Source organism: Myripristis murdjan, chromosome 17 (genome assembly GCF_902150065.1).
Source record: "Myripristis murdjan chromosome 17, fMyrMur1.1, whole genome shotgun sequence".
Classification (NCBI taxonomy): Eukaryota; Metazoa; Chordata; class Actinopteri; order Holocentriformes; family Holocentridae; genus Myripristis; species Myripristis murdjan.
Genome location: NC_043996.1, coordinates 33,486,151 through 33,504,286, shown reverse-complemented (window position 1 = coordinate 33,504,286; position 18,136 = coordinate 33,486,151). Strand labels below are relative to the sequence as shown.

Sequence of the window (18,136 nt, the reverse complement as noted above, 5' to 3'; positions counted from 1 at the left end):
ATGAAACACTGGCTGACAAACATCCTGATTCTGACTCTCTGGAAAGGTAACTTGAAACCTGAGCATTTCTTCTTCTTTTATTATTCATCCTCATTCATTCATTTCTTGCTCTGCATGCTCTGTTCTTCCCCAGAGTGTAAAGGAGAAGACAGAGTGATCCAGCATGGAGGAGATGTTATTGCTACTGAAGGAGAGTCACTTACACTTGATTGTACATTTGAAACCACCAGCAACAGCCCCTATTTGTTCTGGTACAAACAAGAGGTGAATGATTTCCCCAAGTTTATGCTGCAGCGCTACACCTTTGGAGAAGGAAAAAATGCTGCAGAGTTCCCGAAAGAGAAATTTGATGCTCAAATCAACGACACATCAGTTCCTCTGAGGATCCAGAAGCTGCAGCCGTCAGACTCTGCTCTGTACTACTGTGCTGTGAGGCCCACAGTGACAGGAAACACACAGTCTCTGTACAAAAACCTCTGGAGAAGTTTAAAAACGCCCATGACAGCAGCAATGGCATTTGAAGGGGAGGAACCATCAGGAAACACAAGGGGCTGAATAGTGACAGGAAGCTACAGAAAGACCAGGGAACTAGCAGATCTTCATTTTTCACTTTGTTCTTCTGTCATTCAACATGTTGTCATTTTACTTTCTGTTGTTCATGTGGATCATTGAAGGTAAGCCGTGTTTCAAATAATTTAGTGTACAAGTAAATGTAGTATCAAAAAAATTCCCATGAATGAACCTCACAGTCTGGTTGTGTAGAATTCGTTCAACCCAGTGTGTCAGATGTATTCTGGATTATTGTTTAAATCCATTAATGTGAGTCACATCTATGTTGGCAGATGTTCACTGTCAAGATCTCACTCCAATCAAGACTGAAGAGTTCAGTTTGGAAGGCAGCAAAGTTACTCTGTCATACAAATCAACTGGTGGTGATTACTTCTTCTGGTATAGACAATATCCAGGAAAACCACCAGAATTCCTCCTGATGATCATAGGGATTGAAAAGTCAGCACAGATCCTCAAATCAGACCCAAGGATTTCTACTAAACTGTCTGAAGACAAGCGTGGTGTGGATCTGGAGATCTCCTCTGCTGCAGTGACACATTCTGCTCTGTACTACTGTGCTGTGAAGCCCACAGTGACAGGAAACACACAGTCTCTGTACAAAAACCCGTCGTGTCCTGACAGAGTATTTACACGCTTCAGTTCCTCCTGCTATTGAAACAACAGCGCCACCAAGTGGCGTTATCACATCAGCACAGACATGTTTCACTGACTAATTCAAGGAGTTTTATTCTGATCTACAGTGATTACACTTCAGTCATTGACTAAACCTCTAAAGAATTATCTGTTCAAAAATATTACATTAAAATTAGTATTAAATGTCAACCTTTGTGAACAACATATAGCGTGGCTTTACAATAACTAGTTTGGTTTGTATTCCACTAATTAGATGGGAAGAGTGAGTCCACACTCCAAAATATTCCAGTGACGATTTGGCTGATAGGTGGGTGTCCTGGAAACTGCCTGAATAACAAGTGGGTATAATCCATATACCTGCATAAACCCTCTACTGCACCACTGTGACAAAGTGTTGAACCTGACCCATGATGTAAAATGCATGAACACCAAAAATCTCCTCTTATTTGATAAAGGTGCTATTCTCCCTATTAAATCATCGGGAAAATATTCATCCAATGATTCTACATAAATGCTCACTTCAATTTGAATAGGAGTTCATGAACAAACAAAAAGAGGAAGGACCAATGATGTGAAGGCCCAGATCCATCAGAGCATCAATGCTCTTCCTCTCTCTCCTCCCCTCTCACTGCAGACATGAAACACTGGCTGACAAACATCCTGATTCTGACTCTCTGGAAAGGTAACTTGAAACCTGAGCATTTCTTCTTCTTTCATTATTCATCCTCATTCATTCATTTCTTGCTCTGCATGCTCTGTTCTTCCCCAGAGTGTAAAGGAGAAGACAGAGTGATCCAGCATGGAGGAGATGTTATTGCTACTGAAGGAGAGTCACTTACACTTGCTTGTACATTTGAAACCAGCAACAACAAAAACGCCTATTTGTTCTGGTACAAACAAAAGGTGAATGATTTCCCCAAGTTTATGCTGCAGCGCAACAGCTATGATTCAGGAAATAATGCTGAAGAGTTCCCCAAAGAGAAATTTGATGCTCAAATCAACGACACATCAGTTCCTCTGAGGATCCAGAAGCTGCAGCCGTCAGACTCTGCTCTGTACTACTGTGCTGTGAAGCCCACAGTGACAGGAAACACACAGTCTCTGTACAAAAACCTATGGAGAAGTTTAAAAACGCCCATGACAGCAGCAATGGCATCTGAAGGGGAGGAACCATCAGGAAACACAAGGGGCTGAATAGTGAGAGGAAACTACAGAAAGACCAGGGAACTAGCAGCTCTTCATTTTACACTTTGTTCTTCTGTCATTCAACATGTTGTCATTTTACTTTCTGTTGTTCATGTGGATCATTGAAGGTAAGCCATGTTTTAAATAAACTTGTATATGTAGATTGAAAAAAAATTCCATGAATGAAACTTAATGTCTGGTTGTGTTGAAATTGTTCAACCCAGTGTGTCAAATGTATTCTGGATTATTGTTGAATTCCATTAATGTGAGTCACATCTATGTTGGCAGATGTTCACTGTCAAGATCTCACTCCAATCAAGACTGAAGAGTTCAGTTTGGAAGGCAGAAAAGTTACTCTGTCATACAACTACTCCAAATCTGCAGCACCAACTGATTACTTCTTCTGGTATCGTCAAGATCCAGGAAAACCACCAGAATTCCTCCTGTCCATTGGTGGATTTAAAACGTCAAAGGAAATTCTCAAATCAGACCCAAGGATTTCTACTAAACTGTCTGAAGACAAGCGTGGTGTGGATCTGGAGATCTCCTCTGCTGCAGTGACACACTCTGCTCTGTACTACTGTGCTGTGAAGCCCACAGTGACAGGAAACACACAGTCTCTGTACAAAAACCTGACAGCCAACAGCAGAAGCTGCACTACACTGCAAACACAGAGCCCTAGGAGACATTTTCTTGTGTTATCAACTTGTTTCAAAATGCATTCATTCAGGATTCTTGTCTGAGTGAAACCCTCAGTTTTAAAAGGTAATCTTACTTATTTTCTGATCAAATCCACCACAGAAAATTACTTGCAGAGGCGTTGCTGCTCCACAAATGAACCCAACAAGTTGTTCTGTACACATGGAGTGTCTGCTCAATCGACGATTCCTCATCACACAAACATGGTCAGTGGTACAAACTGTAGAAAATGACAATTTCTCCAAAGTCAACCTCTTGTCTACACAAACCCAGCAGATACCAGCATGTTTCCCCTCTCAAAACATGAGTTGAACTTTCCTCCTCCACTAGAGGGCGACATGACCCAGCAGGCGTTGCTCTGTTGTTGCCCTGTTGGACCATTCTGTCATTAAAAACTGCTGCCATGAAGAGAACAACTCTCACACTGAATGCTGAACATCAGCTAGTTTCTCCTGTTGCTTTAGACCTTGTTGTAGAGATGGAACACTGGCTGTGGATTATTCTTGCTGCACTTCTCTTTGGTATGATAGACAGCATCACACTTTGATCCACCTGTTTCTAGCAATATAGAAAGCTTTCTCCAGCTCATCAAGCTCTATTTGTTGTTGATGTGCAGATTCCACAGGAGCAGAACATGGCATATCTGCTGTCATTTGTTAGCTTGGAGATAACTCCCTGTATGCTACAGGCTGACATCAGACAGCAGGCAGTGAAAAGCCACACTCATCTACATGTCTGTGTCAAGCAGTCATGCACAAACTAGTCATGTTGTGATCTCAGCTCCAGTCAACTCTCTCAACACTTGAGCTGCTGCTGGCCATAGAGGAACACTGGACACTGGACATTTTCCACTGTCTTCTCCTCTCAGCCTCATGGACAATGTTAGTCTAATGGCTTGATTTTCTCCACTTTTTCCAGGGCTAACAGCTGCAGACGACATCTCTCCTGTACAAGATGAAGTCAGTGGGACAGAGCGGCAATCTGTCACACTCACCTGCACCTATCAAACAAGTTATCGTCAAATTTACCTTCACTGGTACAGACATCAGTCTGAGCAGGCTCCTCAGTTTATACTCTTGAAAGGAGCCAAAGGCAACACTTATGAACATATTCCTAATAATCGTTATGGATCCAGAACAAGCGACTCATCCACTGAACTCACCATAACAGGCCTAACCCTGTCAGACACAGCTCTCTACTACTGTGCTCTAGACACACAGTGATAGAAAGTCTACAAGAGGCTGTACAAAAACCTGAACACAGATATCTGACTATTCTTCAAAGAGGAGGGAAGTGGAATTCAAAGCACAGCTTCATATCAGATGGATTGTGGGAACTCATGCTTTATCAGAGCCACTGTGGTTCCAGCTGCTAATCAAACACTGTGGGAGGACTCACATGCTCAGCAAATACACAGCAATGACTAATCAGCTGGATGAGGCTACAAACACACTGACTAATGAAAACCACAAACAAAGTGTCAGGTTTGCTCCTCCTCCTGGATTCTTCTGGACTCTGACAACATTTCCTCCGGATCCAGAACGAAGATCCAAAATGTGCCAAGAGCAGCAAAGTCACACATCAGAACAGATGATGGAATCAACATTTCTGTCAATCCTTCCTGTTCATCATTCATACTGGAGCATACTGACTTCATGATGATCATCTGCTTCATCATTTTATTGTGTGAGCTGTGTGGTGAAAATGTATTTACAAAAAACAAACAACAGTAAACAAAGGCTGTGATTGTAGTTTTAGTGTTTCATGCTAAATATGTCTTTCAAATTTGATCATTGATTAACAGAATGATGTTAGTGAAAACACAATACTCAAAGAAACCACTTAAGTTTTAACAAATGTGGTCTTTTTTCTGTTTCAATTTATTTATTTTTTAACTCATCACATTATCATACTTGTATGTTTTTTGTTGTTGCTGTTGTCTATTTTATTATTTTAGGCTAAAGAAATCATTGCAATTCCATTCCTGGTTGTGAAACTCAAAATAAATCAAACACTTGACTCTGTGTTATGGACCACCATTTGATCCTTCTTTTTTGCCAGGTGCCTTACACCAACTTCAAGTCACAACTGAAATTCTGTCACATGTCAAACAAAATGATATCCTGTATTCATCACTTTACTGATGCCACAGTTAGAAATGAGCCAGGGTTTATTCTGCAGAGCCAGGGAGAGGCAGCATCACACAACAGGTTTCCTCTTGGAGATTTAGAAGTGCAGTCTGTTCACTGTGATCTCTGCTTACTGAGCATGCTCAGTAGGACAAGGACCAATGAGAGCAGTTTCTAACTCACTGAGACTTCATGTCAACCATGGAGCCACAGTGGACCAGCAGAGTTTTACCTGTCCTCTTTACTGCAGTATTTGTTGGTCAACAGATTTTCTCATCATCTTCATTATAGCCCTGGCACAAAGTAGATGATTCTGCAGTTTACATTTTGCTTTGACTGTGGCGCCTCCTACTGGTTTCATCTAAAAAGCCTACAGATGCACTGTGATGGAAAACCTGTCAAGAGGAGGAGCACAGTCATGAACACATGATGAAGAGACTTTTGTGTCAGTCCCATCCAGTAAAATTATTCCTGCTCAACATCACTGAGTCAGCAATGTTGACTCTCTGCTCACTGATCTCATTCTGCATGTTATGGGGTAAGAACATATTCCACCACATTCACATATTTGGTTTGTTAACTTGTTGGAAAACATCTTGCACCAACTTTAAACCAGATTTCCACCAGACCACATGAACGTCTTATGAACTAACATTATCACAAAGTTTTACAAAATACAAACTTTCAAAACAAAGTTGCTGGCATACGGAATGAGTTGATGTTACTCTGAAAAGACTTTTAGACTCAAGATGACTGAATTCCCTCAAACGTTTCATTCCAGGTCAAAGTGTTGGAGACACCATCACACCAGAGAAGGATGCTGAACAAGCCGCTGAGGGCAGTAAAGTGAAGCTCTCCTGCAGATACAGCAGCTCTCAAGTTTACAGTCTGTTATGGTACCGCCAGTATCCTGGATCAGCTCCCCAGTTCCTCATACTGGAAAACTCAGGAGTCGTAAATAATCCCATACCAGGACTGAGCATCCAACACGTCAAAGAGCAGAGTCGTGTGGATCTGGAGATCTCCTCAGCTGAAGTGACAGACTCTGCTCTGTACTACTGTGCTGTGAGGCCCACAGTGACAGGAAACACACAGTCTCTGTACAAAAACCTCTGGAGAAGTTTAAAAACGCCCATGACAGCAGCAATGGCATTTGAAGGGGAGGAACCATCAGGAAACACAAGGGGCTGAATAGTGACAGGAAGCTACAGAAAGACCAGGGAACTAGCAGCTCTTCATTTTACACTTTGTTCTTCTGTCATTCAACATGTTGTCATTTTACTTTCTGTTACTGGTGTGTATTATTAAAGGTAAGACAAACTTCAAATCACTTGGTATACAAACAAAATGTCAGATGAAACTAATTCTTCATGAGTCTGGTTTGGTTGCAGCTGATTAACCCAGCATGTCAAATGTAATCTGGTTCATTGATTAAATCCATGACTGTGAGTCAAATCTGTTTTTGCAGATGCTGATTGTGGAGATCTCACTCCTGTCAAGGATGAAGAGTTCAGTTTGGAAGGCAGCAACGTCACTCTGTCATACAAATACACAAAAATGACCACTAGTGATTACTTCTTCTGGTATCGTCAAGATCCAGGAAAACCACCAGAATTCCTCCTCTCTCACTCAGCAACAGGCTCAATATCTTTGGAAGCAGATCCAAACTCTGGGCTGACTGTTGAAGTGAATAAGGAGGAAAAACAAATTGGTCTAAAGATCTCCTCTGCTGCAGTGACACACTCTGCTCTGTACTACTGTGCTGTGAAGCCCACAGTGACAGGAAACACCAAAGCTCAATACAAAAACCTTTGGTGCAGAAATCCAGAATGCAAAGGCAAACCAATACTCCGCAGTAAACACTAGAGGGAGACAAATACTATGGACTTTCAAGGGTCTGTTGTCTTACAGTTCATCTTCACAGCAGAAATGACACAAACTCTTAAAATCATTCAAGTTAAAATAGTTGTGTTGGGTGTAGAATTTTATATGAACTAAAGAATATGAATTAATAAGAAATATCAAATTAGTACAGATATTTTTTAGCTACAGGAGGTTAGGAGAGGTTAGGAGACAGCTGGAGAGACTCCACCAGAGGAAGGCCGCAGGACCTGAGGGTATCAGCCCCAGGATCCTGAGGACCTGTGCCAGCCAGCTGTCTTCTGTCATCCAACACCTCTACAACCTGAGCCTGAGTCAGGAGAGAGTCCCGGTGCTGTGGAAGACGTCCTGCCTGGTTCCTGTCCCGAAAAAGTCGACTCCATCGGACCTCAATGACTACCGACCAGTTGCCCTCACATCTCATCTGATGAAGGTGCTGGAGAGGCTGGTCTTGGCCCACCCAAGGCCGCAGGTGAAGGAGCTGCTAGACCCTCTACAGTTTGCCTACCAGCCCCATTTGGGAGTTGATGACGCCGTCATCTACCTGCTGCAACGAGCTCATATGCATCTGGATGGTGGTGGCAGCACTGTGAGAATCACATTCTTTGATTTCTCCAGTGCTTTTAACACCGTCCAGCCACTGCTGCTGGGTGAGAAGCTGCGGGTGATGGGTGTCGACACCTCCATTGTCTCCTGGATTACTGACTACCTGACAGGCAGGCCACAGTTTGTCCGTCTGGGCAGTGTCCTGTCTGACGCGGTGGTCAGTGATACAGGAGCTCCACAGGGGACTGTACTGTCCCCTTTCCTTTTCACCTTATACACCACAGACTTTCAGTACAACTCCGAGTCATGCCACCTGCAGAAATTTTCTGATGACTCGGCTGTTGTTGGGTGTATAAGTGAGGGAAGGGAGGGGGAGTACAGAGCAGTGGTGGATAACTTTGTGGAGTGGGCTGGACGCAATCACCTGAGGCTGAATGTCAACAAGACCAGAGAGACAAATCACATCTGTCAGACAGAGACTGTCTGTATAGTTCTGTTTTAACACTCCACCACTCAGCACCTTAACTGTTTATTTATTATCCATTACCCAGCACCTTAACTGTTTATTTATTATTTATTATCTATATATTACATCCTAGGTTAATATACATTCACAGTGTTTTTCAGACTGGAGGGGAAGTGGTGATTCCTTAAGAGGTCGAATCAAGTCGGTTAGTTCCTGAATCCCAGTACCGGGCGTTGGGTTCTTGGTTTCATGGTTTCATACTAACTCTCCTTATCTATGCAATCATGTATATACTTAATTTCATCTGTATATTTTATTTTCATATTCACTCATGTATATTTTTAGTTTTTAGTCTTTATAGTCTTTATTGTATATATTTAGCCTTTATTCTATTTTATTTAACTTTATTATATGTTTCTACTGTTGCTGCTGGAACACCAGAATTTCCCTGGTTGGGATCAATAAAGTTTATCTATCTATCTATCTAACTTGGTTGGCCTCTCTGGGAGTGTTTGTCTGCTTCTGCTCCTACATATCAGAAAGAGAGTTAGTTTTGTTACTGACTCTACAAACGTTTTTCACACCATTATATATGTCCAATCATCGACTGTGGCCACACCTACAAATGATGAGGATAGACCATCAAACAAGTCATTCATAGAGAACAAGAGGTTAAAGAAACACAAAGCAACGAGGGGAGGGACAGATTGAGGGAGGAGCAAACCTGTCAAAGAAATAGGAAAGAGGAGAGGAAGTTCATGGCCACTGGTGTTAAATACTCACAACACAAGCAGTTTGTCTCTGTAAGATGGTGTTGCTGCTGATTGGTGTGTTTGGTCCTTTGTTTCTGTCCTCACTATCAGGTAAACAACATGATGCTTCACTAAACCTTTAGATTCCAGTAATCCATGAGTGTTTCAATATTCTGAACAACAACACACACATTTATCTCTTCCTTCAGGTGTCAGCTGTGAGGAACTCACTCCAGTCGAGAATGAAGAGTTCAGTTTGGAAGGCAGCAAAGTTACTCTGTCATACAAATACGACAAAACTGCTGCTTCAAATGATTACTTCTTCTGGTATCGACAATATCCACGAAAACCACCAGAATACCTCCTGATGATCACAGGGTCAAACTTTACAACAAGAGCAGAGTCTCTCAAATCAGACTCAGGAATTTCTACTAAACTGTCTGAAGACAAGCGTGGTGTGGATCTGGAGATCTCCTCTGCTGCAGTGACACACTCTGCTCTGTACTACTGTGCTGTGAAGCCCACAGTGACAGGAAACACACAGTCTCTGTACAAAAACCTGACAGCCAACAGCAGAAGCTGCACTACACTGCAGACACAGAGCCCTAGGAGACATTTTCTTGTATTATCAACTTATTTCAAAATGCATTCATTCAGGATTCTTGTCTGAGTGAAACCCTCAGTTTTAAAAGGTAATCTTACTTATTTACTGATCAAATCCACCACAGAAAATGACTTGCAGAGGCGTTGCTGCTCCACAAATGAAGCCAACAAGTTGTTCTGTACACATGGAGTGTCTGCTCAATCGACGATTCCTCATCACACAAACTCACTCATCACATGGTCAGTGGTACAAACTGTAGAAAATGACAATTTCTCCAAAGTCAACCTCTTGTCTACACAAACCCAGCAGATACCAGCATGTTTCCCCTCTTAAAACATGAGTTGAACTTTCCTCCTCCACTAGAGGGCGACATGACCCAGCAGGCGTTGCTCTGCTGTTGCCCTGTTGGACCATTCTGTCATTAAAAACTGCTGCCATGAAGAGAACATCTCTCACACTGAATGCTGAACATCAGCTAGTTTCTCCTGTTGCTTTAGACCTTGTTGTAGAAATGGAACACTGGCTGTGGATTATTCTTGCTGCACTTCTCTTTGGTATGATAGACAGCATCACACTTTGATCCACCTGTTTCTAGCAATATAGAAAGCTTTCTCCAGCTCATCAAGCTCTATTTGTTGTTGATGTGCAGATTCCACAGGAGCAGAACATGGCATATCTGCTGTCATTTGTTAGCTTGGAGATAACTCCCTGTATGCTACAGGCTGACATCAGACAGCAGGCAGTGAAAAGCCACACTCATCTACATGTCTGTGTCAAGCAGTCATGCACAAACTAGTCATGTTGTGATCTCAGCTCCAGTCAACTCTCTCAACACTTGAGCTGCTGCTGGCCATAGAGGAACACTGGACACTGGACATTTTCCACTGTCTTCTCCTCTCAGCCTCATGGACAATGTTAGTCTAATGGCTTGATTTTCTCCACTTTTTCCAGGGCTAACAGCTGCAGACGACATCTCTCCTGTACAAGATGAAGTCAGTGGGACAGAGGGGCAATCTGTCACCCTCACCTGCTCCTATCAAACAAATGATGATGAAATTTTGCTTCACTGGTACAGACATCAGTCTGACCAGGCTCCTCAGTTTATACTCTGGAAAGGAGCCAAAGGTTACAGTGGTCAATATATTCCTAATAATCGTTATGGATCCAGAACAAATGACACATCCACTGAACTCACCATAACAGGCCTAACCCTGGCAGACACAGCTCTCTACTACTGTGCTCTAGACACACAGTGATAGAAAGTCTACAAGAGGCTGTACAAAAACCTGAACACAGATATCTCACTATTCTTCAAAGAGGAGGGAAGTGGAATTCAAAGCACAGCTTCATATCAGATGGATTGTGGGAACTCATGCTTTATCAGAGCCACTGTGGTTCCAGCTGCTAATCAAACACTGTGGGAGGAGTCACATGCTCAGCAAATACAAAGCAATGACTAATCAGCTGGATGAGGCTACAAACACACTGTCTAATGAAAACCACATTAATCAAGCTGTGGTATATTTTACACTAGTAGTTTATTATCATTTTACACTCATATGTTAAAACATTTATGTACATGATATTTTTATGTTATATATTATTCAATAGGTATTTTTCAGATACATTTCACTAAACATATCGTCGATGCAAAGGTTCAACAGCAGTGGTGGCCGGCCAATAGAGGGCGCTAGGGCGCCGCCCCACCACTCCCAACATCCAGCAGTAGACATGAATAAAAATTACTTTGAAATATATCCTTTGGTATATTTTAAATGACCAATCCAGCAAGTTGAATATTATATAGTTACTGACCAGTTAGTAAAATGTATAATCTGCGACAAAATGTTGGTATAAAATGTTCCACGTTGTCTAAAGTTCCTGATAGGTTACTGACTGTCACCTGTTTGGGCACAAGGATCTTTTTGCTTGACTCTGGTATTGAGTTGGACATGCGCATTACGCTCCTCTTCAATACAAGAGATAGGAGCTGACTTGGGCGCATTTTTCCTGCGCCCAAGCTAATACACACCACCAACCTCTTGGGGGCAGCAACGCGTAAACCTCACAGGTGAAACTGACATACCGGCACACCTGCCATCACAAATGAATGAAGAGTAGAGAGAAGAAGATGACGAGCGTCGTGAGTGAAAAGTAAACAGACAGTAAATTCATTAAGGAAACAGAAAATTCAGTTAAATTACTGCACAATACACCATCTGAGAGAAGAAGAGCGCAAGCAAAGCAAAGAATGAAAGAGCTTGGACATGATCAACCTGATATCAAAATTACACAGGAATCAAAGGACAGAGGAAGACGATATACCAGGTCACTTTGTAGGAGCTGGTTTACTGAAAAGGCTTGGCTAACTGAATATAATAATAGTAACTTATTATGACATAGTATTATTATATTACACTGTTTAGTTATATTATAATATCTAGAATTTCATTACAACATTCAGCTGTGCAAATTAAAAACGCCTTTCATTGACATAAATATTTTATTGCTTGATTTTTTTTTTTTTTTTGAATGTAGCCGTACCTGGAAAAAAATCCACCAGGGTCCGCCTATGTTCAACAGTGAAACTCTATAGATACTCTATCGATATAATTTAGTGTATTTTATTTTTTATTACTTTTATTGGGTATTCATCATTGTTTTCTTTTTTTAATTGATCCACTTCATTTATTTTTTCACTTGTGTTTTTCTAATTTCTCTAAAGACACAGACATCTCCTCATGTTCAGGAGTATATTTTGTGAAGTCGACCATCACTCCTGCTCAATGACTGGACAACCTGCTGCTGGAACACAAGAATTTACCAGTGTGGGGTTCATCCATCCATCCGTCCATCCATCCATCCATCCTTCCATCCACACATCCATCCATCCAGATATCCATACATCCATATATACATCCATAAATACATCAAAATAGTTAAAGCATTTGACCTGGACGCTTTACTGTACATTTACTGTGAATCAGTGATTCTGGATTTTTAGGACACAAGAATTGCCAACTCAACTATTATCTTTTTAAAAACTTCATAAGAATAAAATCTCACTTTCAAATAAATTTCACTCCATCAATCCTTTAAATGTTGTTCTGTTTTGTGCATTCTGCAGTTTGTTATCCTGGTTGTTTTGATTCATTTTTCATATTATTTGTTGTTCATGATTTCTTTTAACAAAACAAAACGTTTGTTTGAGTTAGATTTTGTGCTGTTCATCCTACATATTATATTAATGGGTGTGAAATGTATTGATTGGACTGTATGCTCATTGTTATGAAATCAAATTCTTGTACATTGGTTTAACTTTCTGGAAAACATTGAGTGTGCCTGCAGTCGTGTTTTTGGGAAAAAACAACTGCAGAAACAATTTCCAGTAGCGTGGCATCAAAACAACACCAACAACTGAATTCTGCTTCAAATCATCAGATAACAAACTGCTGTCATCCTGCCCGGTATCTGTTTCTCCACAGAAACATTAAATGCAACGTCTGTGTAGGATCTCAGTCATCCAGGTCACGGTTATCCACGTGGGGTTGAACTGAGATCAGCTGGACTATTTGTAGATTCTTGAAGACGTTTGACTTCTCATCCAAGAGGCTTCTTCAGTTCTAACAGACTGGTGGGGAGTCCCAGGTATTTAACCTGTGTGGGGACGTTGTCCAGGTGGTTGGAACTACTGGAGCGTTAGTGCTCCTTCCTGTTGTGACGACTGGCGTTAGTGTTGGTGGAGTCACCTGACTTCAGGAGTGAAGGACGCTGGTTAGAGTCTTCCAGGAGTGAATGGTGGTCGTTGGGATCACAAGAGGTCAAGGGTGTGTGGTTGAACTTCCTGTGAAGGGTGACAGTACAGTGTTGTAGGTTGGAGGCAGATGGTGTCTGAGACCTCCTCCTCTGTTGACAGATGGTTTCTCTATCTTGACAGAGATCGCTTCCTTCTCTCCTCTGTCCAACCATCTGTCCTCTCTATCCAAGATGTGGACATTGTGGTCCTCCATGGAGTGTCCCTTTTCTCTCTGTTCAACATTTATGGGCGTCTCCAAACGCAAGTCCTGTTCACATTCACAGACGTGGAAAATCAACACTGAATCAGAAATTTGCCTGTACTGGTGTGCTCTTTGAACAAAAAATAAAAACATGTTTTTAAGATGTTAAAGGATTTTGTTGTTGTAAAAAAGCTGTGAAACTGTTGATGTCTAAAGCAGACCTTCATCTTTTCCCATCTTGTCACCATGGAAACGGCTTCAGGTCCAGGATGAGTGGATGTGTAGCTCCTCCTGCTGACTGCAGAGGAGGCTGCATGGCAGAGAGCTGTTTTATTCCCAGCTGTGAACATCAGACCAACCACAGCTCATAAAAGCAGACACACCTCATTGAACAGAAACATATTCCACATTCTGCTCTCTAACCATGGCAATACACTTTGCACTTTTACTCCTGTCAGCTCTTGTAGGTACGTAAAGGTTTTCACGAGAAAAACAACAACAAGGTCAATGAAAAACTATATTCTGGGTTCAGCTTTTCTTTTGACATGGAATTCACTATTCAGTGTCTTTTGTAAATAAAAGCTCAAGACAAAGAAATCAGCAGGAAGTCATCAATGAATGATTTTGAAACTAAACTCTCCATATATGTTTTTCCTTCAACAGGTGACACATTTGCAGATGATATTACTGCCATCAGAGCTGAAGTGTATTCATCTCAGGGCCTCAGCGTCACTCTATCCTGTAACTATTCAGTTAAAGCTCAAAATCTCCAGTGGTATCGACAGTATCCTGGATCAGCTCCTCAGTTCCTTCTCCTGATCACAGACACAACAACTCCTGATGTAGTGGAAGCAAAACCTCCAAACCCTCGACTGTCTGTTCAGCTGAACCAGAAGAGAAATCGAGTGGATCTGGAGATCTCCTCTGCTGCAGTGACAGACTCTGCTCTGTACTACTGTGCTGTGAGGCCCACAGTGACAGGAAACACACAGTCTCTGTACAAAAACCTGTCGTGTCCTGACAGAGTATTTACACATTTCAGTTCCACCTGCTATTGAAACAATAGCGCCACCAAGTGGAGGTATTACATCAGCACGGACATGTTTCACTGACTAATTCAAAGAGTTTTATTCTGATCTACAGTGATTACACTTAAAGTCCCCCTCCAGTCATTGACTAAACCACTAATGAATTATCTGTTCAAAAATATTACATTAAAATTAGTATTAAATGTCAACCTTTGTGAACAACATAAAGCATGGCTTTACAATAACTGGTTTGTTTCGTATTCCACTAATTAGATGGGAAGAGTGAGTCCACACTCCAAAATATTCCATTGATGATTTGGCTGATAGGTGGGTGTCCTGGAAACTGCCCGAATAAGAAGTGGGTGTAATCCATATACCTGCATAAACCCTCTACTGCACCACTGTGACCAAGTGTTGGACCTTCCAGATACCAAAACCTGACCCATCATGTAAAATTCATGAACACCAAAAATCTCCTCTTCTTTGATAAAAGTGCTATTCTCCTTATTAGATCATCAGGAAAATATTCATCTTCTGACTCTACATTAATGCTCACTGCAATTTGAATAGGAGTTCATGAACAAACGAACAGGACCAATGACGTGAAGGCCCAGATCCATCAGAGCATCAATGCTCTTCCTCTCTCTCCTCCCCTCTCACTGCAGACATGAAACACTGGCTGACAAACATCCTGATTCTGACTCTCTGGAAAGGTAACTTGAAACCTGAGCATTTCTTCTTCTTTCATTATTCATCCTCATTCATTCATTTCTTGCTCTGCATGCTCTGTTCTTCCCCAGAGTGTAAAGGAGAAGACAGAGTGATCCAGCATGGAGGAGATGTTATTGCTACTGAAGGAGAGACACTTACACTTGCTTGTACATTTGAGACTACTGACAGCAACCCCTATTTGTTCTGGTACAAACAAGAGGTGAATGATTTCCCCAAGTTTATGCTGCGGCGCGGCAGCTATGTACCAGGAGATAATGCTGAAGAGTTCCCGAAAGAGAAATTTGATGCTCAAATCATGAGCACATCAGTTCCTCTGAGGATCCAGAAGCTGCAACCGTCAGACTCTGCTCTGTACTACTGTGCTGTGCAGCCCACAGTGACAGGAAACACACAGTCTCTGTACAAAAACCTCTGGAGAACTTTAAAAACGCCCATGACAGCAGCAATGGCATTTGAAGGGGAGGAACCATCAGGAAACACAAGGGGCTGAATAGAGACAGGAAGCTACAGAAAGACCAGGGAACTAGCAGCTCTTCATTCATTCAACATGTTGTCAATATACGTTCTGTTGCTCCTGTGCATTGTTGAAGGTAAGACGTGTTTCAAATCATTTCATTCATTAAGAAATTTCTAAATGAAAAAATATGATAGAATAAACAGTACAGTCTGTGTTAACATTATTAAACCAATTGTGTCAAATACAATCAGAATTGTTCAATTATCCATTAATGTGAGTCACATCTATGTTGGCAGATGTTCACTGTCAAGATCTCACTGCAATCAAGACTGAAGAGTTCAGTTTGGAAGGCAGCAAAGTTACTCTGTCATACAACTACTCCAAAACTGCTGATGGTACTGATTTCTTCTTCTGGTATCGACAATATCCTGGAAAACCACCAGAATTCCTCCTGATGATCACAGGAATTGAAAAGTCAGCACAGATCCTCAAATCAGACCCACGGATTTCTACTAAAATGTCTGAAGACAAGCGTGGTGTGGATCTGGAGATCTCCTCTGCTGCAGTGACACACTCTGCTCTGTACTACTGTGCTGTGAGGCCCACAGTGACAGGAAACACACAGTCTCTGTACAAAAACCTGACAGCCAACAGCAGAAGCTGCACTAGACTGCAAACACAGAGCCCTAGGAGACATTTTCTTGTGCTATCAGCTTGTTTCAAAATGCATTCATTGAGGATTCTTGTCTTAGTGAAACCCTCAGTTTTAAAAGGTAATCTTACTTATTTACTGATCAAATCCACCACAGAAAATGACTTGCAGAGGCGTTGCTGCTCCACAAATGAACCCAACAAGTTGTTCTGTACACATGGAGTGTCTGCTCAATCGACGATTCCTCATCACACAAACATGGTCAGTGGTACAAACTGTAGAAAATGACAATTTCTCCAAAGTCAACCTCTTGTCTACACAAACCCAGCAGATACCAGCATGTTTCCCCTCTCAAAACATGAGTTGAACTCTTCTCCTCCACTAGAGGGCGACATGACCCAGCAGGCGTTGCTCTGTTGTTGCCCTGTTGGACCATTCTGTCATTAAAAACTGCTGCCATGAAGAGAACAACTCTCACACTGAATGCTGAACATCAGCTAGTTTCTCCTGTTGCTTTAGACCTTGTTGTAGAGATGGAACACTGGCTGTGGATTATTCTTGCTGCACTTCTCTTTGGTATGATAGACAGCATCACACTTTGATCCACCTGTTTCTAGCAATATAGAAAGCTTTCTCCAGCTCATCAAGCTCTATTTGTTGTTGATGTGCAGATTCCACAGGAGCAGAATATGGCATATCTGCTGTCATTTGTTAGCTTGGAGATAACTCCCTGTATGCTACAGGCTGACATCAGACAGCAGGCAGTGAAAAGCCACACTCATCTACATGTCTGTGTCAAGCAGTCATGCACAAACTAGTCATGTTGTGATCTCAGCTCCAGTCAACTCTCTCAACACTTGAGCTGCTGCTGGCCATAGAGGAACACTGGACACTGGACATTTTCCACTGTCTTCTCCTCTCAGCCTCATGGACAATGTTAGTCTAATGGCTTGATTTTCTCCACTTTTTCCAGGGCTAACAGCTGCAGACAACATCTTTCCTGTACGAGATGAAGTCAGTGGGACAGAGCGGCAATCTGTCACCCTCACCTGCTCCTATCAAACAAGCTCCAGAGGAATTTCCCTTCACTGGTACAGACATCAGTCTGACCAGGCTCCTCAGTTTATACTCTGGAAAGGAGCCAAAGGTTACAGCTCTGAACATATTCCTGATAGACGTTATGGATCCAAAACAAGCGACACATCCACTGAACTCACCATAACAGGCCTAACCCTGGCAGACACAGCTCTCTACTACTGTGCTCTAGACACACAGTGATAGAAAGTCTACAAGAGGCTGTACAAAAACCTGAACACAGATATCTCACTATTCTTCAAAGAGGAGGGAAGTGGAATTCAAAGCACAGCTTCATATCAGATGGATTGTGGGAACTCATGCTTTATCAGAGCCACTGTGGTTCCAGCTGCTAGTCAAACACTGTGGGAGGACTCACATGCTCAGCAAATACACAGCAATGACTAATCAGCTGGTTGATGCTACACAATATACCGCCATCATCAAGTAAAAATTACACAACATTTAAAGCCTAATTTCATTAATATATTATTGTAGAAACATGAACAGAACGGGAAACTATTGTAGGTTATGAACAACGACAATAGGAGTGCTTATAAGTCCACCATTAGTACTTTTACCTAAAAATATTGTACCAAGCAAGCAAAACTATGTCTCTTACTGAGAAGGCAAGAGAGGAGTTTAGACTGGGAATATTACCATGATTACAACAGCCACAAGTAAACAGCAATAAACTGAAAGACAGGCAGATCTTCTTGGTCAAGGATTG

General features: G+C 41.8%; 1 gene segment (V, D, J or C); it reads left to right on the top strand.

Annotated features, from left to right (window-relative positions):
• On the top strand, nt 1–4,681 carry LOC115375380 (immunoglobulin kappa variable 3-20-like). The segment is given in 3 exon segments: nt 1–46; nt 134–429; nt 4,628–4,681. Coding segments are annotated over 3 exon segments (396 nt in total).
• Nucleotides 4,682–18,136: the final 13,455 nt, after the last annotated feature.